Raw genomic sequence first — 23,718 nt, 5'->3', positions numbered from 1 at the left:
GAGGCTTAGCGAATATAGATTTACTTTATATATCTTAAAGTTTTAATATTTTTTAGAGATTAATTCTACTATTAAATATATTATTAAATTCTATAATAATATTATATCTTTTATAATCTATATCTACTAGCTAATCGCTAATAAACTACGCTTTTATAATTCTAATCTCTCTATCTTTTTAAAAAGAAGGCTTATTATTATTACGATATTAAATTTATCTCTAAATTATATAATAAAAAATAAAGATAATATCGAAAGTTACTATAGCGTCGATAATAAGTTCGAGAATTTCTTATTAATAAAAGATCTTATTATAAAATAACGTCTTATAATCGCTAGAGTTAAAAATTATTATCTAAAATAAAAATAAGAATTAATTATATTAAAGATCTATAATTATAAACTTTATAACGCTAGCTTATTATCTATAACTAGCGAAAAATTATTTATATTAATTATTATTATATCTTTAGTAAATATATTAATTAAAGTAAAAATACTTCGCTTTAAAAGAATATATCTTTATAAGAGTATTAATAAGAGAAAGTATCTACGTTAATTTCGCGAAATCGAAATTAAGTTTCTTATAAGTTCTAAATATTTTACTATTAATTAATTAAGAATTATTTATTATATATAATTCTTAAAAAGCGATCTTAATACTTAATAATATAAATACTATTAAATCTATAATTTAAAGAATATAACTTTTAAATTCTTTAAGTAGTTTCTATTTAATTTAATAGCGGATTTAATAAATTATTATTTTCTCGCTTATAAAAAGTAAAAGAAGATTAAATAACGCTTTAATTAGAAGATATTTATTTTTAAAATTTATTTAAAGAAGCTAAAGGTCTATATAATTCTATTTTTTAAGAAATATTAAATTAATTTCTTTTTAATTAAGCTTAGATTAGAGTTTAAGAATAAGATTTTAAATACTAATAGTATATCGAAATAATAAAAAAAAATTCTTATTTAGACTATTATATAGAAAAAGATTTTAGAATATATACGCTTTAATAATAATTTTTATTTAAAGTCTTTAAAAGGATTCGCTAAGAATAAATCTTTAAAGAATCGAATTTCGAAGTCTAAATTAGCTTTAAACGACGATATTTATATAGCGCGTATTTAAGATAATAGCGTAAAGTATAAAGTCGAATTCTTTAACTCTAATTATAAAAAGAATAGTTATTTTTATTATAATAAATAGAATTATTAAATATCTAAGTATTTAAATCTCGATAAATTATTTATAATCTATATCGACGTAGTATTAATAAAAAAAGATTTAATCTTATAATTATCTTAGAAGTAAGATAAAAATAATAATTAATAGAGATAATTTCTTTTATTTTTATAAAGAGATAAATAAAGCTTTAAAGTAAATAGAGGTAACTCGTTACTTTACTTAATACTAGAGCGTATATTAATTTAATTTTATAAAAATTTATAATTTAATAGAATTTAAAATCTTATAACGCTATCTTATTATAATCGAAAGCGTTAAGCGATTAAAATATATATTATTATAGCGCGTATTAGCTAAATTACTAGTTAGTAAATAATTAAAATTAAAGTAAAAAGTATAATATACTCTTCTATATTATTAATTAAAAAGATTTTAATATTATATTAGATATACTTAAATTAAATTAATTATAAATATTATTAAATTTAGCGATAAAGTAATAGCGATTTAAAATTAACGCTAATAAATTATAGATTAAAAAATCGATTAAATTTACTCGAATTATTAAATAGAAGTTAAATATATTTATAATTATATATATTATAATAGCGTAAAGCGAATTAAAAAATAAGCGTAATCTAGAGCTTTCTTAGAAGTTATTAAAGTTTAATAATATTTTTTCTAATAAAAAAATAGAAATCTTATTTATACTTAAGTAAAGAAATTATATTATTAAGATTAAGAGCGATAAAAAGCTACTATATAGCTCTTTATATAATTTATCTTAAATAAAATTAACGAAATCATAATACTATTTAAAGAATTCTCTTTAGAAAAATTAAATCTATTATTTAACTTTCTTAGTTAAAATATTAATTCTTTTCATTTCTAAAAAGAATAAGAGACTTTATTTTTACGTTGATTATCGAAGTCTAAACGCGATAATTATTAAAAATCGATATTTATTATCTTTAATTATTGAGACTCTAGATCGCTTATATAGATCTAAAGTCTTTATAAAGCTAGATCTTAAGAATATCTATTATTAAATTTAAATTAAAGAAGGCGATAAGTGAAAAATAGCGTTTTATAGTCGTTACAACTATTTCGAATATTTAATTATATCTTTTAAGCTCGCTAATATATTAATAACTTTTTAAATATATATTAATAGAGTTTTTATAAATTTAATAAATATAATATATATAATATATTTAAATAATATTTTAATTTATAGTACTAATTTAGCGGAGTATTAACGATATATTAAATAAGTACTTAAGCGTTTACGCTAGTTCTAATTATACGCTAATCTAAAAAAGTATTAATTCTATATTAAGCGAATTAAGTTTCTAGAATTTATTATATTTATTAAAGATATTACGATAAATTAAAAATATATCGCTATTATTAAGAAGTAGCTAAAATTAAAAAATTATTAAAATATATAAGTCTTTTTAAACTTTATTAATTTCTATTAATAATTTATTTATAACTATTTTAATATAATAGCGTTATTTATTAACTTACTTAAAGAAAATAAGAATAATAAGAAATCTAGATCGTTAGAATAAATAGATAACGCGGAGTTAGCGTTTTAATAGCTTTAAAACACTTTTATAACCGCGCTATTTCTATATTATTACGATTTAAATTTAAAGCTATATCTTAAAATTAACGCTTTTAACTTCGATATAAAAATTATACTTTTATAATTAAATAAAAATAATTATTAATAACTAGTAATATTCTAATTTAGAAAAATAATTTTTATAAAGTAAAACTATAAGATTTATAATTAAGAGTTATTCGCTATTATAGCGTTTATAAAATAATAGCGTTATTACTTAAAAGATAGTATATTTTATATTAAAATTTTAATAAATTATAATAATTTTAAAGACTTTATAAAGTAGAAGAAATTAAATTTTAGATAAATTTATTAAACGCTAAAGTTAGCTATTTATAACTTTAAGATTTTTTATTAAATAGATAAATTAAACTCTATTAACTCGTTATTATAACGCCTTAACTACGAGAAAACTTCATTATTAAATATTAAACTACTATCGATACTATAAAATAAGCTTATATTTTAAATTAGCGATAAATAGTTATAAAGAAATAAGAAGCTTATAATAATTATAGCGTTTATATTTCATATTATCGATATTTAGATAATTATTTTTAAAAGAAAATCTAAGATCGTATAAGAGATTACTTATAATATATTTTAAAGATTAATAAAAATATTAATTCGAGATTTATAAGTCTATAATAATTAAGTAAACTCTTTTTAAATTAATATTAATAAATTAATAATTAAGCGTTATATATATAATTAAATATAAATCTTAGACTTTAAAAGATTATTAAGATATAATAATTATCTTTATATTTTTAAAGATAAAGTCTTAAAAAAAGAGCTTATTAATAAATATTATAATAATTTATTATTAGAATACTTTAGCGCTATAAAGATATATAAACTATTTATTTATAAATATTATTAAAATAAAAGTCTAAAGTAAGTTATCGATTATATTAAGATATATAATATTTATTAATAAATTAAAGCTTCGCGATATCGTCTATATAGCGAAATAAGCTCGCTTTTTATCGTTATTAAGTTATAAAAGAAAATTTCTATAAACTTTATTATCGATTTATTAATAAATAAATATAAAGATATTATTTATAATATTATTCTAGTTATAATAAATTAATTTATAAAAATAATAAGATATATTTTTATATTTATTATAATCGATATCGCTTAGCTAATAAAAATATTTTATTTTAAAATAATATATTATTATAATACAAGTAAAGGCCCATGAATTAAATTCATGAAGTTGGATTTTTCTAAGTCAAATCGAATTTTAGCCCTAGCCCTAAGTCAAATCGAACTCTGATCGCTTGCTGTGCGTTTTTGACCTACTTCCACCACTACAAAATTGATTTAATCTATGTGGTATACAGGCACATATGTGCGGAGAGAGGTGCGCTAAGGCCTAATTAGGAAGGTATATTAAGTGTGGAGGATTAATCCGTAATAATGGCCCACAAAAAACAGAGAAAGGTCATGTCCTTATGGTAAGAAGTATCGAAATACCGGAAAGAAATGGAGATAACGTGCCAGTTAGTGGTGTGAATCCCACAATATCTCCTGCCGCAGTGAAATCTTTCGAATAATGAAATAGCTGTAGACATCGGACGGTTTCAATTCGTCCAAATATGCATCGTTCGATGTTCCTCCTGTAGAGGCCGCAGTGATGTACTATATCAATGCAGTGGGGAATTGCAGTGGTGTTCTCCGCTTGCTGAGTGATGATTTGATGTGGAACCGTGGAGAGCATATGACGTGGGATCTTGGAGAGCTGAGCCGTGTTCTTGACGATGGTGGCCTTGTTGCCGCTTGGTTTCTCCGCAGTGTTCTCCGCATTTGCCTGTTGTAGTTCCTCCTCTTGCTCCTCCTCTTATAGAGTATCAGACTGAGTGGCTAGCTGAGTGGCTGACTGAGTGGATGACTGATATAACGTGGGATCTTGGAGAGCTGAGCCGTGTTCTTGACGATGGTGGCCTTGTTACCGCTTGGTTTCTCCGCAGTGTTCTCCGCATTTGCCTGTTGTAGTTCCTCCTCTTGCTCCTCCTCTTATAGAGTATCAGACTGAGTGGCTAGCTGAGTGGCTGACTGAGTGGATGACTGATATGACGTGGGATCTTGGAGAGCTGAGCCGTGTTCTTGACGATGGTGGCCTTGTTGCCGCTTGATTTCTCCGCAGTGTTCTCCGCATTTGCCTGTTGTAGTTCCTCCTCTTGCTCCTTCTCTTGTAGAGTATCAGACTGAGTGGCTAGCTGAGTGGCTGACTGAGTGGATAACTGATATGACGTGGGATCTTGGAGAGCTGAGCCGTGTTCTTGACGATGGTGGCCTTGTTGTCGCTTGGTTTCTCCGCAGTATTCTCCATAGTGTTCTCCGCAGTGTTCTCCGCAGTGTTCTCCGCATTTGCCTGTTGTAGTTCCTCCTCTTACTCCTTAATGTAGTGGGGATGATAGGCTAAGTTGTAGTGGTGTTCTCCGCTTGCTGAGTGATGATTTGATGTGGAACCGTGGAGAGCATATGACGTGGGATCTTGGAGAGCTGAGCCGTGTTCTTGGTGCTGGGGGCCTTGTTGCCGCTTGGTTTCTCCGCAGTGTTCTCCGCATTCGCCTGCTGTATTGACTTCTCTTGCACTGGCTGAGTGGATTGGTGTGAGACCGTGGAGAGTAGGCCTGTTGTGTCACTGCTGCTGATGACTGTCTCCGCAATGTTCTCCGCAGTGTTCTCCGCATTCGCCTGCTGTATTGACTTCTCTTGTACTGGCTGAGTGGATTGGTGTGAGACCGTGGAGAGTAGGCCTGTTGTGTCACTGCTGCTGATGACTGTCTCCGCAATGTTCTCCGCAGTGTTCTCCGCATTCGCCTGTTGTAGATCCTCCTCTTGTTTAACTGAGTGCGAGGGTACCGAGGGTAAATGTGTTCATATTGGTGGAATTGGTAGAATTGGTAGAATAGTGGAAGAAGAATGGTTACACAAATAGGTGGAAGGATTATTATCCGATCCCGGACGCGTTTGGTGTGACTACAATATTTGAATGTCAGTTTAACCCACCTACCGCTGGCTTGGGAGGAGTATGTAGGGGAGGACGTATCCGTTCGGGCTCTTTTTGAGGGCCTTCTAACGCGTTTGGTGGAATTGGTAGAATTGATAGAATGGTGGAAGAATAATGGTTACACAAACAGGTGGAAGGATTATTATCCGATCCCGGACGCGTCTGGTGTGACTACCATGACTACCATATTTGAATGTCCATTTAATCCACCAATAGTAGGCTAAACTTCATTATTTTTACAGCGTTAGAAAGCGCATACTGAGCTCTATAGTTTATCAAATTATGAAGAAATAGTATCCGTAGGGAGCTGGTTATTTCAGAGGATAAGACTTCTGCATATAGATTTTTGTAGATTTTTGATGGTTGCGGACGCTAATTTATTTACCCGCGGTGTCTAACCAAAAAGCGTAGACCTGACGAATTTATGATTGGCTGCACATACAAATTCAAGGTTTTCTAGTTCAGCCCTACCTTATTCTTTTATATATACTAATATTAAATAATATTATTAATAATAAAGGCTTTATATTTATTAATAGCTTCTAATTCGCTATTTACTTTTATTTTAAAATTAAGCGATATCTAAATATCGTCTTTTACTTATAAATTAATAAATAAATTAAGTAATAAAATTAGATATTAAAATATTTCTTATATATATTTATTAATAATAAGTAAAATATTTAGATAAAATAATTATTAATAATAGAGTTCGCTTATATAAATAGTTAATATTCCTCTATTAAAACGATATCGTTCTTTTTAATATATAAATATTATTTTAAAATTTATTAAGAGATTAAGAATAACTTTATCGAGGGGGGGATATTCGCTATAAATAATAGAATAAAGAAGTTATAAATATTAAGAAATAAGATAGTAGAGTATTTTTATAACGCGATTATAGCTTAGTTTAAATATTATAATAAAATATATTAATCTTAAAGCTATAAGATAGATAATTTAATAATATTAGCGATTAAGAATCTAAAGTAGAAACGTCTAAGTAAGAAGTTATTTTATAAATTTATAAAATTATTTTAAATTATAAATAAGATAGAGATATAGATATATTATCTACTTCTACTCCTAATATATAAAATTTATAATATCTTTTATATATTATTATTTAAGTTTTATTATCTTTACGATTATAATAATATAGCGAAAGTCTTTATATAAACTTTTAATCTTATTAATAATAATAAACTTTAAGAGATTAAAGAAATTATTAATAAGATTAAGTATAAGAAAGATATTTAATATAAAGTTAAATAAACTAATTAAGATAAAGAGTATAATTAATAACTATTAGATAATAAATTTATTAATATTAATAAATTAATTTAAGTCTATAAATAAGCGAGTAATAAGCGAAAGTATTAAATAATAAACGATAAATCTCTTATTATTAAAGAGCTTAATTAATTATATAAATTAATAACGAGTAAGTAAAGGCGATAAAATAAGATATAACTATTAATTAGATTAGATATATTTCTAGATAATACTTATACTACGCGCGTACTCCTCTATATTTACTACTATTAAAATATAAATTAATAAAATAATTATATTATTTAATTATCTATTAAGCTCTACTATAAAGAAGATTTATTATATTAGAATATATATTATTAATATAGACGTATTTTTATTTAAGATAGCTATTAAAGAATTATTTAAGTATAAGAACGTAGTTTACTAATAGTTAGCTAGCGGGTATAAACTATAAAAGATATAGTATCGTTATAGAGTTTAATAGTATATTTAATAGTAGAATTAATCTCTAAGAAATATTAAAACTTCGAGATATATAAAGTAAATCTATATTCGCTAAGCCTCTAGATATACGAGATATATTATTAAAATTAAATTCTAAAAGAAATTCTAATATAGTATATATAATATCGGCGCTTTAATATAAGTAGCGCTAAGATTTATAACGTATTAAATTTAATAATTATCTTCTCTTTTAGACTCTAATTTCTAGACGCCTAAGTAAAAATAGAATATTTATTAAAAAACCTTTAAACTCTAATAGAGAAATAAGAAAAAAGAGTTAATCTATTAAAGTTATAATATCGTTTCGATAACGCGATAGAATTAACTATTACGCGCCGTAGGCGTATTATTAATATATTATATAATAATATTAATACTATCTTCGAGAATAATATTATATTTATAATATTAATTAATAGTAATCTATAATAAGTCGATACGCTTAATATTAATATTTCTATAGCGCTAGTTAATAATCTCTATAGCGAATAATATTAGATTTAAGAACTTATAATCTCGAAAGTCTAATAGATAATAGAAGAGAGAAGAGTTTCTTTATAGATAACGTCGTTTCTATAGCGTATTATATTTATAGCGAAGCGACGTAGTAATAACCTTTATTATAGAAATTCGAAGAAAGTAATTAATAGAGCGATATATTCGCGATAATATCTTCGATTATTAATTAATAATAGTAGAAATAATAATAATAGCTAGACGACGCGGTTTTATAAATAGTAATAAAATATTATCGCGTCGCTATTATTTATATTACTAAGTACTACTTACTAGTAATAACGCTATAATAAAGAATATAAAAATCTCTTTTCATCTGCAAATCTGAAAAGTTTCTTTTCGCACGATTTCCGTCCGGGTTCGTATTATAAGTACGATTTAGTCTATTTAGCAGACTTTATTTATATTTAACTCTTTCCGCCAATTTAGTAACTATTCTAACTCTTTTCGCCAGTTCTATTAGTTTAGTAACTTTAAAAATTTTTAATAACTTTAAAAATTTTACGTAATATACTCTAATATACTCTAAGTACTATTCTATATATATATGATATTAATATATATTATTATTAATATATATATTATTATACGCTATATTAAAGTATTATCTACGCGACTAATTTTATTAAATTATTTAATTTTATAGTTAAATTTAAGTTAACGTTAATACTCGTTATCGTAGAATCTTATTATTATAACGTTAATTATTAGAACTTTTCTTTTTTTATATATATTATTATTAAACTAATAGAACTAATAAAAAAGATTAGAATAGTTATTAAATCGGCGGAATTTAAACGAATTCTAATTAGATTTACTAATTCGACGAAATTTAGACGAATTCTAATTAGATTTACTAATTCGACGAATTTTATAATTTTCGTAATATACGCGCGATTAATAATTTTAAATTTTATAGAAACTTTTCAGATTTATAGATGTTAAATTATTTATTTTTATTCTTTATAACTCCTAATATCTCTCTTATAAGTATTTACTCTAATATTATAATATTAATATTAATATTAATATAAGTATAATATATCTTATTATATTAATAGTCTACTTCTCTTTATTATAAGTATCTTATTATTATTAATTACGTCGATACGTAAATTAATAATTTTATAATATTCTTTTTTAATAATAATAATAACTTTAATAGTAAGTATATAGTCGCTTTATAGGCGCGACTACTAACTCTTAACTATTCTTATTATTATCGCTTTATATATATAACTATTAATAAGTTCTAATATCTAATTTATTATATAGAACTTACTTTTATCGAGATAATAATTTATATATTTAAGATAAGTCTTCTCTTTATAATAATTATAAGATCGAAAAGCGCGATATTAATCGCTATATTAAAATTTCTTTATATCTTTAAGCGTAAATAAGAAAATTAATATAGCGCTATCGCCGCGCTAGATAATTTTAAAAGCTATCTTATTAACGAGTTAAGCTTAATAAGAAGATTACTTAATAATATAAATTATAGAGATATACGATAGCGATAACTTCGATCGTCTCTATTATAATTATAAATCTTTAAAATCAACTTATAACGATATATAAGCGTATAGAGAAATTAAAGAAAATAAACGAGTTATTAAAGAAGAAGCTCGAGAGTCTTTATTAGTATATAGCGAATATTAATAAATATTAACTCGAAGACTATACTTTAACTATCTTCTTATTAAAGAACTAAGTTAATAAACTCGATTTAAGATTTAATATTAAGATAATAAAGAATATTTAAATAATAATCTTTTTTTAATAGTAGCGCTAGCGTAGAATTTCTAGATAATTCTTTAATAACTACTTTAGATAAAAATACGCTTATATTAATAGTATATATCTTAATATAATAAATTTTCTTTATAGTAGAGTTTAGTAGATAGTTAAATAATATAATTATTTTATTAATTTATATTTTAATAATAGTAAATATAGAGAAGTACGCGTATAGTATAAGTATTATCTAGAAATATATCTAATCTAATTAATAATTATATCTTATTTTATTATCTTTACTTATTTATTATTAATTTATATAATTAATTAAGCTCTTTAATAATAAAAAACTTATTATTTATTACTTAATACTTTCGCTTATTATTCGCTTATTTATAAATTTAAATTAGCTTATTAATATTAATAAGTTTATTATCTAATAATTATTAATTATACTCTTCGCTTTAATTAGTCTATTTAACTTTATATTAAATATCTTTCTTATATTTAATCTTATTAATAATTTCTTTAATCTTTTAAAATTTATTATTATTAATAAAATCGAAGATTTATATAAAGATTTTTATTATATTATTATAATCGCGAAGATAATAAAATTTAAATAATAATATATAAAAGATATTATAAATTTTATATATTAAGAATAGAAGTAGATAATATATTTATATCTCTATCTTATCTATAATTTAAAATAATCTTATAAATTTATAAGATAACTTCTTATTTAGATATTTCTACTTTAAATTCTTAATCGCTAATATTATTAAATTATTTATCTTATAACTTTAAAGTTAATATATTTTATTATAATATTTAAACTAAGTTATAATCGCGCTATAAAGATACTTTATTATCTTATTTCTTAATACTTATAACTTCTTTATCTTATTATTTATAGCGAATATCTTCTTCTTAATAAAATTATTCTTAATCTTTTAACGAATTTTAGAATAATATTTATATATTAGAAAGAATAATATCGTTTTAATAAAGGAATATTAACTATTTATATAAGCGAACTCTATTATTAATAGTTATTTCGCTTAAATATTTTATTTATTATTAACGAATATATATAAAAAGTATTTTAATATCTAATTTTACTACTTAGTTTATTTATCGATTTATAAATAAAAGATAATATTTAGATATCGCTTAATTTTAAAATAAAAGTAAATAGCGAATTAGAAGCTATTAATAAATATAGAGTCTCTATTATTAATAATATCGTTTAATATATTATAGCGATATACTATTTTAAAATAAAATACTTTTACTAGTTAAATAATATCGATTATAATAAATATAAAAATATACTTTATTATTTTTATAAATCGATTTACTATAATTAGAATAATATTATAAATAATATTCTTATATTTACTCGCTAATAAGCTAATAATAAAGTCTATAGAAATTTTCTTTTATAATTTAATAGCGATAGAAAGCGAGCTTAATTTACTATATAAGCGATATCGCGAAGCTTTAATTTATTAATAAATATTATATATCTTAATATAATTAATAATTTATTTTAAATTTTTATTTTAATAATATTTATAAATAAGTAGCTTATATATTTTTATAGCGCTAAAGTATTCTAATAATAAATTATTATAATATTTATTAATAAGCTTTTTTTTTAAAATTTTATCTTTAGAAATATAAAGACGATTATTATATTTTAATAATTCTTTAAAATTTAAGATTTATATTTAATTATATACGCGACGCTTAATCGCTAGCTTATTAATATTAATTCGAAAAAAACTTATTTAATTATTATAGACTTATAAATTTTAAATTAATATTTTTATTAATCTTTAAAATATATTATAAGTAATCTCTTATATAGTTTTAGACTTTCTTTTAGAAATAATTATTTAGATATTAATAATATAAAATATAAACGCTATTATCGCTATAAGCTTTTTATTTCTTTATAATTATTTATTACTAGTTTAAAGTATAAGCTTATTCTATAGTATTAATAAAAGTTTAATATTTAATAGTAAAATTCTTTTATAATTAGAGCGTTATAATAGCGAGTTAATAGAATTTAATTTATCTATTTAATAAAAAATCTTAAAGTTATAAATAGCTAACTTTAATATCTAATAAGTTTATTTAGAGTTTAATTTCTTCTACTTTATAAAGCTTTTAAGATTATTATAATTTATTAGAATCTTAATATAAAATATATTATCTTCTAAATAATAATACTATTATTTTATAAACGCTATAATAATAAATAACTCTTAATTATAGATCTTATAATTTTACTTTATAAAAATTATTTTTTTAAATTAGAATATTATTAATTATTAATAGTTATTTTTATTTAATTATAAAAGTATAGCTCTTATATTAAAGTTAAAAGTATTAATTTTTAAATATAGCTTTAAATTTAAATTATAATAGCGTAGAAATAGCGTAATTATAAAAATATTTCGAAGCTATTAAAACGCTAGCTTAGCGTTATTTATCTACTCTAATAATTTAAATTTCTTATTATTCTTACTCTCTTTAAGTAAGTTAATAAATAATATTATTATATTAAAATAGTTATAGATAAATTATTAATAGAAATTAATAAAATCTAAAAAGATTTATATATCTCGATAATTTTTTAATTTTAGCTACTTCTTAATAATAGCGATATATTTTTAATCTATTATAATATTTTTAATAAATATAATAAACTTTAGAAACTTAATTTATTTAATATAGAATTAATATTTTTTTAAATTAGTATATAGTTAAAACTAGCGTAAACGCTTAAATACTTACTTAATATATTATTAATACTTCGCTAAATTAGTATTATAAATTAGAATATTATTTAAATATATTATATATATTATATTTACTAGACTTATAAAAGCTCTATTAATATATACTTAAAAAGTTATTAATATATTAGCGAGTTTAAAAGATATAATTAAATATTTAAAGTAGTCGTAGTAACTACGAAACGCTATTTTCTACTTATTATCTTCTTTAATCTAAATTTAATAATAGATATTTTTAAGATTTAGCTTTATAAAGATTTTAACGTTATATAAGCGATTTAGAGTCTTAATAATTAGAAATAGCGAATATCGATTTTTAATAATTATCGCGTTTAGATCTTAATAATTAATATAAAAATAAAGCTTTCTATTCTTTTTAGAAATAAAAAGAATTAATACTTCGATTAAGAAAGTTAAATAATAGATTTAATTTTTTTAAAGAAAATTCTCTAAATAGCGTTATAGCTTTATTAATTTCGTTTAAGATAAATTATATAAGAGATTATATAGTAGCTTCTTATCGCTTTTAATCTTAATAATATAATTCTTCTATTTAAGTATAAATAAGATTTCTACTTTTTTATTAGAAAAAATATTATTAAACTTTAATAACTTCTAAGAAAGCTTTAGACTACGCTTATTTTTTAATTCGCTTTATACTATTATAATATATATAATCGCGAATATATTTAACTTCTATTTAATAATTTAAATAAATTTAATTAATTTTTTAATCTATAATTTATTAGCGTTAACTTTAAATCGCTATTACTTCGTTATTAAATTTAATAATATTTATAATTAATTTAGCTCGAGTATATTTAATATAATATTAAAGTTTTTTTAATTAATAATATAGAAGAGTATATTATACTTTCTATTTTAATTCTAATTATTTACTAATTAATAATCTAGCTAATACGCGCTATAATAATATATACTTTAATTACTTAGCGCTTTTAATTATAATAAAATAATATTATAAGATTTTAAGTTTTATTAGATTATAAACTTTTATAAAATTAAATTAATATACGCTTTAGTATCGAGTAAAGTAATAAGTTATCTCTATTTACTCTAAAGCTTTATTTATTTCTTTATAAAAATAGAAGAAATTATCTCTATTAATTATTATTCTTATCTTACTTCTAAGACGATTATAAGACTAAATCTTTTTTTATTAATACTACGCTAATATAAACTATAAATAATTTATTAAAATCTAAATACTTAGATATTTAATAACTCTATTTTTTATAATAAAAATAACTATTCTTCTTATAATTAGAATTAAAGAATTTAATTTTATACTTTATATTATTATCTTAAATACGCGCTATATAAATACTATCATTTAAAGCTAATTTAAACTTCGAAATTTAATTCTTTAAAAACTTATTCTTAGCGAATTTCTTTAAAGACTTTAAATAAAAATCGTTATTAAAGCGTATATATTTTAAAATCTTTTTCTATATAATAGTCTAGATAAGAATTTCTTTTTATTATTTTAATATATTATTAATATTTAAAATCTTATTCTTAAGCTCTAATTTAAATTTAGCTAAGAAGAAATTAATTTAATATTTTTTAGAAAATAGAATTATATAGATCTCTAGCTTCTTTAAATAAATCTTAAAAATAAATATCTTCTAATCGAAGCGTTATTTAATCTTCTTTTACTTTTCGTATATAAGAAGATAACGATTTATTAAATTCGCTATTAAATTAAGTAGAAACTATTTAAAAAATTTAAAAGTTATATTTCTTAGATTATAAATTTAATAATATCTATATTATTAAATATTAAAATTATTTTTTAAGAATTATATATAATAAATAATTCTTAATTAATTAATAATAAAATATTTAAAACTTATAAGAAACTTAATTTCGACTTCGCGAAATTAGCGTAGATACTCTCTCTTATTAATACTCTTATAAGAATATATTCTTTTAGAGCGAAGTATTTTTATTTTAATTAATATATTTATTAGAGATATAATAATAATTAATATAGATAAGTCTTCGCTAATTATAGATAATAAGCTAGCGTTATAAAGTTCGCGATTATAAGCCTTTAACGCAGCTAATTCTTATTCTTATTTTAGATAATAATTTTTAATCTTAATAATTATAAGATATTATTTTATAGTAAAATCTTTTATTAATAAGAAATTCTTAAACTTATTATCGACGCTATAATAACTCTTAATATTATCTTTATTTTCTACTATATAATTTAGAGATAAACTCGATATTATAATAATAATAAGTCTTTTTCTTTAAAAGATAGAGAGATTAGAATTATAAGAGTATAGTTTATTAATAATTAGTTAGTAAATATAGACTATAAAAGATATAATATTATTATAAAGTTTAATAATATATTTAATAATAAAACTAATCTCTAAGAAATATTAAAACTTCGAGATATATAAAGTAAATCTATATTCGTTAAGTCTCTAGATATATAAGATATATTATTAAAATTAGACCCTAAAAGAAACTCTAACGTAGTATATATAATATCGACGCCTTAACGTAAGTAGTATTAAGGCCTATAACGTATTAGATCTAATACTTAGAATTCTACGCTAACGCTACTATTAAAAAAAGATTATTATTTAAATATTCTTCGCTATCTTAATATTAAATCTCGAATTAAGTTTATTAATTTAATTCTCTAATAAGAAAATAGTTAAAGTATAGTCTTTAAATTAATATTTATTAATATTCGTTATATATCGATAAAGGCTCTCGAGCTTCTTCTCTAATAACTCGTTTATTTTCTTTAATTTCTCTATACGCTTATATATCGCTATAAGCTAGCCTTAAAGATCTATAATTATAATAAAGACGGCCGAAGTCGTTATTATTATATATTTCTATAATTTATATTATTAAATAATCTTCTTACTAAGCTTAACTCGTCGATAAAATAACTTTTAAGATTATTTAGCGCGACGATAGCGTTATATTAATTTTCTTATCTACGTTTAAAGATATAGAAGAATTTTAATATAGCGACTAATATCGCGTCTTTCGATCTTATAATTATTATAGAGAAGAGACTTATCTTAAATATATAAATCGTTATCTTAATAAAAGTAAGTTCTATATAATAAATTAGATATTAAAACTTATTAGTAATTATATATACGAAGCGATAATAATAGAAATAGTTAAGAGTTAATAGTTACGCCTATAAGACGACTATATACTTACTATTAAAGTTATTATTATTATTAAAAAAGAGTATTATAAAATTATTAGTTTATATATTAACGCGATTAATAATAATAAGATACTTATAATAAAGAGAAGTAGATTACTAGTATAATAAGATATACTATATTTATATTAGTATTAATATTAATATTATAATATTAAAATAAGTACTTATAAGAAAGGCGTTAGAAGTTATAAAGAATAAAAATAAATAATTTAAAAGAAGTTTTTATATTCTCTATCGTAGCGCTATTACTAGTAGATAGTACTTAGTAATATAAGTAATAGCGACGCGATAATATTTATTACTACCTATAAGATCGCGTCGTCTAGCTATTATTATTATTTCTACTATTATTAATTAATAATCGAGAATATTATCGTAAACGCGTCGCTCTATTAATTACTCCCTTCGAATTTCTATAATAAAGATTATTACTACGTTACTTCGCTATAAACGTAATACGCTATAGAAATAACGTTATCTATAGAGAAACTCTTCTCCCTTCTTTATTTATTAGGTTTTTAAGATTTTATTATAAGTTTTTAAATCTAATATTATTCGCTATAGAGGCTATTAACTAGCGCTACGAAAACGTTAATATTAAGCGTATCGACTTATTATAGATTATTATTAATTAATACTATAATAGTAATATTATTCTCGAAGATAGTATTAATATTATTATATAATATATTAGTTACGCGCTTACGACGCGTAAGAGTTAATTCTATTATATTATTAAAACGATATTATAACCTTAACGAATCGACTCTTTTCTCTTATTTTCTTATTAGAGTTTAAAGATTTTTTAATAAGCGTTCTATTTTTATTTAGATATCTAGAAATTAAGATCTAGAAGAGAAGATAATTATTAGATCTAATACGTTATAAGTCTTAACGCTATTTACGTTAAGGCGCCGATATCGTATATTCTATATTAAAGTCTCTTTTAGAATTTAGTTTTAATAACGTATTCTATATATTTAAGAGCTTAGCGAATATAGATCTACTTCGTATATCTCGAAGTTTTAATATTTCTTAGAGATTAATTCTACTATTAAATATACTATTAAATTTCATAACGATATTACGTCTTTTATAGTTTATATCCGCTAGCTAATCGTTAGTAAACTACGCTCTTATATCTATTAAGCCGTTATATATATTAATAAAGAGTTTATTCTTTATAATCTATAAGCGCGTAAGAGTAATTATCTTTAAAAGAGATCTTATTATAACGATTTAGAAGTTAATTATAGAATATATTAAATTTAATAATTAATTAAGTAACTTTAAACTTTATTTCGAAGATAATAATAGCTAAGATCTTCTAAATATATTTCTAAATAACGATATATAAGTTAAATATAATTATAATTATAGTAGATAGATAAGAAATAAATAATTTAAATTATTAAAAAAATTGATATTAAGATAGTCTTAGCGTTAGAGTAGCTTATATTAAGTATAACGTATTCTTATATAATTAAGTAGTAAAAAGACGATACTTCTTATATATATCTAGTTATGTCTTAACTTATAGAACGTATTTATCTAAAGTCTAAGATATCTTATTCTTAAACTCCTCTATACTCTCCTTATTAAGCCTTCATTTCAACTTCTAAATATTAGCCTCAAATATATATCCTCCTTAAGTACTATAAGTATACTTGAAATACTCTCTCGTAAATCTATGACAGCGACTTCTTCTTACTAAATACCGTAGAAAAGTATTAAAATCGCCCTGAAACTGAGGTCACATCTTATGAAAATGATTTACAAAGGCTTCAAGTAGTACTATCTATTTGCAAATGCGATTTAAAGCAGGAGAAGAATACCTAGAGGTCTTTGCTGGTATTTTGCGCGCGCATTTTTCTCCGCGCCAAGAATTTGTAAATACACTTGCACACGCTAATGGGTGCTTCTAAACCTCAGCCAACGCTAGTATACAGTACCGGAGAGCCATTAGGTCGACCCAGCCACATTCCCCTAATTAGTAAGAGATTGCAGTAGTAAATAGGGGATACGTCCTGGCTGATCTTACCGTCTTCCACACTCTACCCTCCCACCCCTCCCACACCTCGCTATCGTCAAATCTTCGCGTATACCATTCCCAATAGCCTCAATATCGTACCCCCGCCTCGTGCGCCAGCCCCCACAGTATAGAGGCTTTAAGGATATCTAGGAGGAGCTCGATTGGTATGGTAGTAACCCCGAGGGCATTAATCGAGACCGCACCCCGGAGGCAGAGTACTCGAACGAGTTTTTGTCACTTAAGGAAGAAGATAGTGGCCCCAGCGATAGCGAGTAAAGCAGGTCTATCTATTCTAACGCGTCCAGGTCACCGTCGCCCCCCTCGAAGCCCTCTACCTCCCCCTCCTCCCACAAACGCAAGGCGTCTACCTCCCTAGACGAGCGGAAAAAACACCCCCGAAAGGGTAGCAAGGGTAGCAAGCCCGCCCCAGTGATACCCCCGGAGCTGGCGTCAACAATGCTGAAGTTACCCCCTCATACCCCAGAGACGCGTCAAGCTACTTTCTCGTTAGGCACACCTATTTACTAAACAGTTAAAGAATTCGACGCGTACTGGCCTTTGATAGACAATTTCTAGATATGCAATAAGCCCAAGGATGCGGAGTAGATAGCCCCCCAGTGGAACCCCTCTATGGCGACAGCGAGGTGTCCCTGAACCCCCCATAGTAGACTGCCAACTCCGCTGTATCCCTTATACAAATTCCGCCCTGACAGGTAGTAATGTAGGCGGACTGCGATGGCTAGCCTAAAAGCTTTCCCCGCCCCATTACAAGTGACAGCGAGGTCGCTGACGACGACAACGATGTCTCGGCGACGTCGCGCCTTATTTTGGTGTGGCGCCCATCAGGTCCATACAAATATGGCGCAGCCACCCTGAAACTATGCTAACGGTATTTTATTTAGCACCCCCGCTAATTCCGGGAACAAATTGTAGGAGTTTCAACTCTACCATTGGACCTTGAAATTCTGCGACTTCCTTCTAGAGATGGGAAGGAAAAGAAAGCAGCTTTCACAAGCGGAAGTTTGGGACGACACTGCTCTACTACAATCCTGGGATGATGCTCTCGCGGAATACAAGGTACTTCCTACTTCTAATCACGTCCCTTTTCTTGCTAAGTCTCAATATAGCTCTATCACAGTATACATGCGCGCGGCGAGCGTGTCGAAGATGTGATTAAGGAGGCTGAAGTTGAAATGCAAGACGCGCATATGACTGAAGACGACCTCCGCAAAGCGGCGACAGACATGCAAACCAACGGTATACCATCAGAGGAGCTGGAAGACGGAGAGCTGGAGGAGGATAAGAGCGCTCAGACATACTCCAACGGAGAGTCGACAGAGAATTTTCACGTAAGGGCGCAACGAAAGCAGCTTCATTTAGCATGGCTCATGTGTCGTTAGGGGCCCTCAACTATCGAGTCTGAGCAAAAGGAACGCCTAGCCAATGTAAGCACTGCGGTGGACCAACAAGAAAAGCCTAGGATGCCTAATGCAGTTACCAATGGTGGTGAGATTTCAATTCCCATTCTGCTATCAGCGTACAGGAGAATCTGACTGACTTCTGTTTAGTCAAAGATGAAGCCCTCAAGAATCTCATGATGTCTTGGTATTATGCAGGGTATTATACTGGATTGTGTGAAGGACAGCAACAAGTTCAGAATACTCCGTCCAAGTAAGGGAGGCAGGGGCTTTCAGGCATCACTTGCAGAATTCGACGCAACAAAAAAAGGAAAGGCTTGTTTCTGGGTGAAACAAGAAAGCTATTTCCCTGCGAGCCTCAAAGGAAAAAAAGTTCAGACACGTGTTGGGCTGCAAGGTAGGCACGCCGCCATTGTTCTTTATTTCTGTACTCACGTGTGCTCAAGTAGGAGCGTCCACTGGGACGAGTCCAGCGGACCTATGAGCAGTCTCAAGCTACTTAATGTTCGTCATTAGCAAACACCGTCGCTGGTAATGCACCCTATGCTATCGAGGCCACCAGTGGAAGTCGCTCAAAGCAAGTCGCTCAAAGCAAGTCGCCAAATCCCTTCTCTGAGTCAGCCTTGATCAAATCCACCATTCCCTGTACGAGTCAAAAATTTGCCTGGTGTTCCAGCTTGAATCTTTTGCAACTCACTTCTGGCATGCAAGGTGAGCCGTCCGCGTCCTTGACGTAGCGGAATGGCATCTCCGTGCTTTCATTTTCATCGATGTGTAGCTCGGGATAATCAACGTATGGTATGTCCTTAAGGGGTACTACAATAGCTACTCAGCTTCTAGAGCACAGATCATAGGCGCGATGTTTCAGTGACCTTTCTGCTCCACCACCATCCGAGTCACACGTACTGCCGTGTCTGTGGTCATTTGTATCGGGCCTAGCCTCCTCCCACTGAAGCCCTTCTTCCGCAGCTCAGATGTCCTGTCTGTACTTGACTTAGTGCCTACGTGATACCCTGGCGGATCCTTCTTCCTTACCGCGAGGCGGGTCATCGCCTGATTCCACAGATCAACCCAAAAACACTCATCTCGATTGCTCCATGGGTATTATACCTAAGATTCCTCCAAACAAAAAGACATCGAATTTAGTCCCGTCCTCCGGACTCAGCTCAACAGTGGCTGCTGGATCAAGCAAGCATACTCGTCCCTTATCCTCTTGAAAAAGCTTCTCTACACTCCGATGCTCTATTGTCAAGGATTCAAGATCTCGAAGCTCTGGTGGCAATGACATTACTGTTGGGACAGAGCTCAAGAAGAATCTCACGCCGGCTTTGGCAGAGTCTTGAGCGATTGATCGATACTCGAGCGTCGACCATGGCCCAAGTTCGGGATCTAAATGCTCGACGATATAGCTTGTTATTTTTTTGCCTGAGATGCTTCCCATCGTTGACAGTACTTGACGTGAGTCCGGAGAAAGCGAGCTTCTCAAGATGTAAAGGCCCCAACTGCTTCCGGCGGCCAAATCAAGATTGTTGTCCCGTGAAATCGATTTAGACTCATAAATGGTTAAGGAAACATGGATACAAAAGGCGGTAGGATGATGACCTGGAGTGTAAAGAGAGGCAAGAATAAAGGACAGGAAATATTTGGTGGGCATGTGACTTGGAAGCCCATAGAATTGACCAATAGGAAGAATGTCTCGGGAGCTTACAAAGACTTCTAAGCCGCAATAGTCAGCTATGAGGTCGATCACAAAAACAAATGTTCTCCCCTCACAGCTCACTTCCGCCAACAATACCTTACCTTTCTCCAACCTACCACTTTTCTCAACCTCCATCCATAGACTCCATTCCCTTCTTTTACTCTCATTGCCAGCCACTCCGCCGCTCGCTACCTTAGATTTACTCCCCCACCTCTATCCTTGTCCTGGTTTTCTCCCACTAGCTACCTACAATCTGCAAACGGTGGTATTGCTAAAAAAGGGCCAATTCGTGTTCGAAGCAAATCTCGAACTTTCTCCTTGCTGTCAACCCTAAGCTGGCATAGCCAATTCGGAGGTGAAATCCGAGGTAGTACCTCTATTAGGACCTTCGACAGATTACCAAGCTCGGTTTGCTTGCCTATCCAGAGCAGGTCATCCCGCTAGCGCTACTGCTAGACTTGGATTGCTGTTCCTCATATCTCAGGTTTCCTCAGTCGTCCCACTGTGGGTCTCTCATTATGAACCCTCACCAGAAGAATAAGGTGGACGTTAGCGTGAGCGACAATCCACCAACACCCAACCAAACCAAACGAAGTAGTTGGCCTTTACTAATATTCCACAGTCTCTCAATGAGGAGGAGCAAAAGCTTTTCCGTCTCTACGGGAAGTTGCCCAACAAGAAGGACCTCCTACAGAACAAGCTCAAAGTCAGTCCCTACCTCCCCTTGCCCCCAATTCCTGACGTTGACATTATGACTCGACCAGGAGCGCAAGTACTTCGACTCGGGCGACTACGCACTTTCGAAAGCCGGCAAGGCATCTGAAGGCGGCGTCACTTCCATTGGAAGCCAGCATCCACTACCAGAGAACATACCCCACCTGACCTCACCGGGCCCCAACAGTGGAAGTAATGGTAACAGCAACGGTCCTAGCAATGGGTCAATTCCCGGTGCATCAAGCGGCAGCCCTGTGAAAGAGAGCAGCTTCTTACAGAGGGAAACAAGCGTGGACGAGGGAAGCGTGCTCAGTCCGAAGAGCCCAGAGCGGGGAAGTGCAAGTAGTCCGCCATCAAAGGAGGGGGTGCCCATCCGGTCGCAGCACTGACTTTCGAGGACTTCACCAAAGCTTGGGGATTGTTTTGTGGCGAATGAAAAGCCAAATGAGCGTGGGTTTAGCGCTGGCAACGAGTTACGATCTTCGCTATTGCAAAAATAGCTCTAGGGAGGGTGAAGTGCTGGGGCCGGTGTTCATGGAGTCGTTGGACTGCGGAGTACCCACATACAAGGCGGTGGCTGGCAACTTTGTTCTATGCTTTGGCAGTTACTTGACCAATCGAGATAGCTGTGATAAATGGTGAGATTCTACACCTCTTTAAAGCTTTCCACCATCAAACGCCGCGTTATGCCTTGCTATTTGGCCTTTTGTTTCTTCACAGCTCAATAGCTTTCTCTGCCATCTCCAGCGCCCCTTCTCTCGTTTTGTTGCCCCCAATGAAGCCGCTTGCGTGAGCGAAGATACAACCTTCGATCCCGCTGACCTCGCTCAATTGATCATCCCTCACCCCTCTCCAATTATCTGGTAACGGCTTCCTGCTCTCGAAGCTATCTTTGCTCACACTTACGGCCTGCACACGCCACTTTGCACCTTCATGCTCACTTTCGGGATATACAACATACAGCACTTTCTCTTCACCCGGCTTTTCCGCTTCGAGTGTGTACAAATGATCTTTCCAAGGACAACCTCGAGGGAATAGCATTACTCTCCCTTTCGCATCGTAGTCTTTGCGAGCGACATATGTCTGACGCACGAGCGTGCGTGCGGGCAGCCAAGCACGGTGATAGTATTGCAATTTTCGTAAGAAACTCGATCCCATTAGGGAGCTCGCTTGCAGGAACCGGGCATCTTCAAATTCTTGCGCCTCCTCCGGCTTTATGGTGGGGGAAGGATCTTCGAAGTTGGCATTTAGATCTCCAACCAAGCTGCCCAAGCCTATGCCCCCATCATAGAATCGTTTTTGAAGGGTTTTTGTCTCGGAGGGATCGTAGACTGAGATGCCATTGTCGTGCGCGTCCAGTGCTTCGATGAAGTCTTCGTAGACCTTTTTCCACAGAATATCTACCTCTTCGCTACCTTCATCCAAACCCGTTTGTAAAGCTATTATCGGCTTTCCGAAGTGCATGTAGACCAAGCCGGCGGAAGACAACTTGGTTGGGCGCGAGGGAAATGTGGTAGTGAAGGTACGTTGGTGATGGTCATAGCGATTTTGAGCAGGGTGATATTCGCCACCAACATCGACGACAGTGTGACAGGTGGAGAGAAGGGCTGGGTCACGGGTGCGGATGAGGGCTGATGGATTGTAGGTGGGGAGCATGCGGAGAAGGTGAACGGCGAGGGCCTCATCGGCGTGGAAGTGACCACTGGAGATGTTAGCTAGAATTTAGTCGATGAGTCAAGATCAGACATACTTGTGGGTGCCAATCAATGGACCCGGATCCATTCTCAGTCTCTTTGCTTCTGTCATTTTGAAGATGTTGCGCAGCATCCAATCTTCATCAACGCTCATCAAACCACACACAGCGAAAAAAGTAGCGTATCTACGAGTAGATGGACTTGATATATCAACACAGCGTT

At 28.7% G+C, this 23,718-nt stretch overlaps 6 protein-coding genes across 6 annotated transcripts; 2 read left to right on the top strand and 4 right to left on the bottom strand.

The window, feature by feature from the left end:
• Positions 1–4,697: 4,697 nt before the first annotated feature.
• On the bottom strand, positions 4,698–5,166 carry HO173_003811 (uncharacterized protein; the record flags this gene model as incomplete). The annotated part of the gene is made up of 3 exons (XM_037305736.1): positions 4,698–4,849; positions 4,891–5,025; positions 5,067–5,166. 3 exons carry the CDS (start codon positions 5,164–5,166, stop codon positions 4,698–4,700), a joined length of 387 nt encoding a protein of 128 aa, XP_037167491.1.
• Positions 5,167–5,255: 89 nt separating this feature from the next.
• Positions 5,256–6,037, bottom strand: HO173_003810 (uncharacterized protein; the record flags this gene model as incomplete). Its single annotated transcript, XM_037305735.1, has 3 exons — positions 5,256–5,686; positions 5,771–5,819; positions 6,026–6,037. The coding sequence occupies 3 exons, from the start codon at positions 6,035–6,037 to the stop codon at positions 5,256–5,258; spliced, it is 492 nt and encodes a 163-aa protein (XP_037167490.1).
• A 12,918-nt stretch (positions 6,038–18,955) lies between these two features.
• Positions 18,956–19,646, top strand: HO173_003809 (uncharacterized protein; the record flags this gene model as incomplete). The annotated part of the gene is made up of 4 exons (XM_037305734.1): positions 18,956–19,048; positions 19,099–19,320; positions 19,372–19,477; positions 19,540–19,646. The coding sequence occupies 4 exons, from the start codon at positions 18,956–18,958 to the stop codon at positions 19,644–19,646; spliced, it is 528 nt and encodes a 175-aa protein (XP_037167489.1).
• A 329-nt stretch (positions 19,647–19,975) lies between these two features.
• Positions 19,976–20,830, bottom strand: HO173_003808 (uncharacterized protein; the record flags this gene model as incomplete). Its single annotated transcript, XM_037305733.1, has 5 exons — positions 19,976–20,032; positions 20,087–20,205; positions 20,262–20,372; positions 20,425–20,442; positions 20,500–20,830. The coding sequence occupies 5 exons, from the start codon at positions 20,828–20,830 to the stop codon at positions 19,976–19,978; spliced, it is 636 nt and encodes a 211-aa protein (XP_037167488.1).
• A 776-nt stretch (positions 20,831–21,606) lies between these two features.
• HO173_003807 (uncharacterized protein) lies at positions 21,607–22,191 on the top strand (the record flags this gene model as incomplete). Its single annotated transcript, XM_037305732.1, has 3 exons — positions 21,607–21,642; positions 21,711–21,794; positions 21,853–22,191. 3 exons carry the CDS (start codon positions 21,607–21,609, stop codon positions 22,189–22,191), a joined length of 459 nt encoding a protein of 152 aa, XP_037167487.1.
• A 325-nt stretch (positions 22,192–22,516) lies between these two features.
• Positions 22,517–23,608, bottom strand: HO173_003806 (uncharacterized protein; the record flags this gene model as incomplete). Its single annotated transcript, XM_037305731.1, has 2 exons — positions 22,517–23,504; positions 23,553–23,608. The coding sequence occupies 2 exons, from the start codon at positions 23,606–23,608 to the stop codon at positions 22,517–22,519; spliced, it is 1,044 nt and encodes a 347-aa protein (XP_037167486.1).
• Positions 23,609–23,718: the final 110 nt, after the last annotated feature.

This window comes from Letharia columbiana (assembly GCF_014066305.1).
Source record: "Letharia columbiana isolate WasteWater2 chromosome Unknown Sc0000009_s1, whole genome shotgun sequence".
In the NCBI taxonomy this organism is placed as follows: Eukaryota; Fungi; Ascomycota; class Lecanoromycetes; order Lecanorales; family Parmeliaceae; genus Letharia; species Letharia columbiana.
The sequence above is the reverse complement of the archived record's forward strand: the minus strand, read 5'-3'. Positions and strand labels throughout refer to the sequence as shown.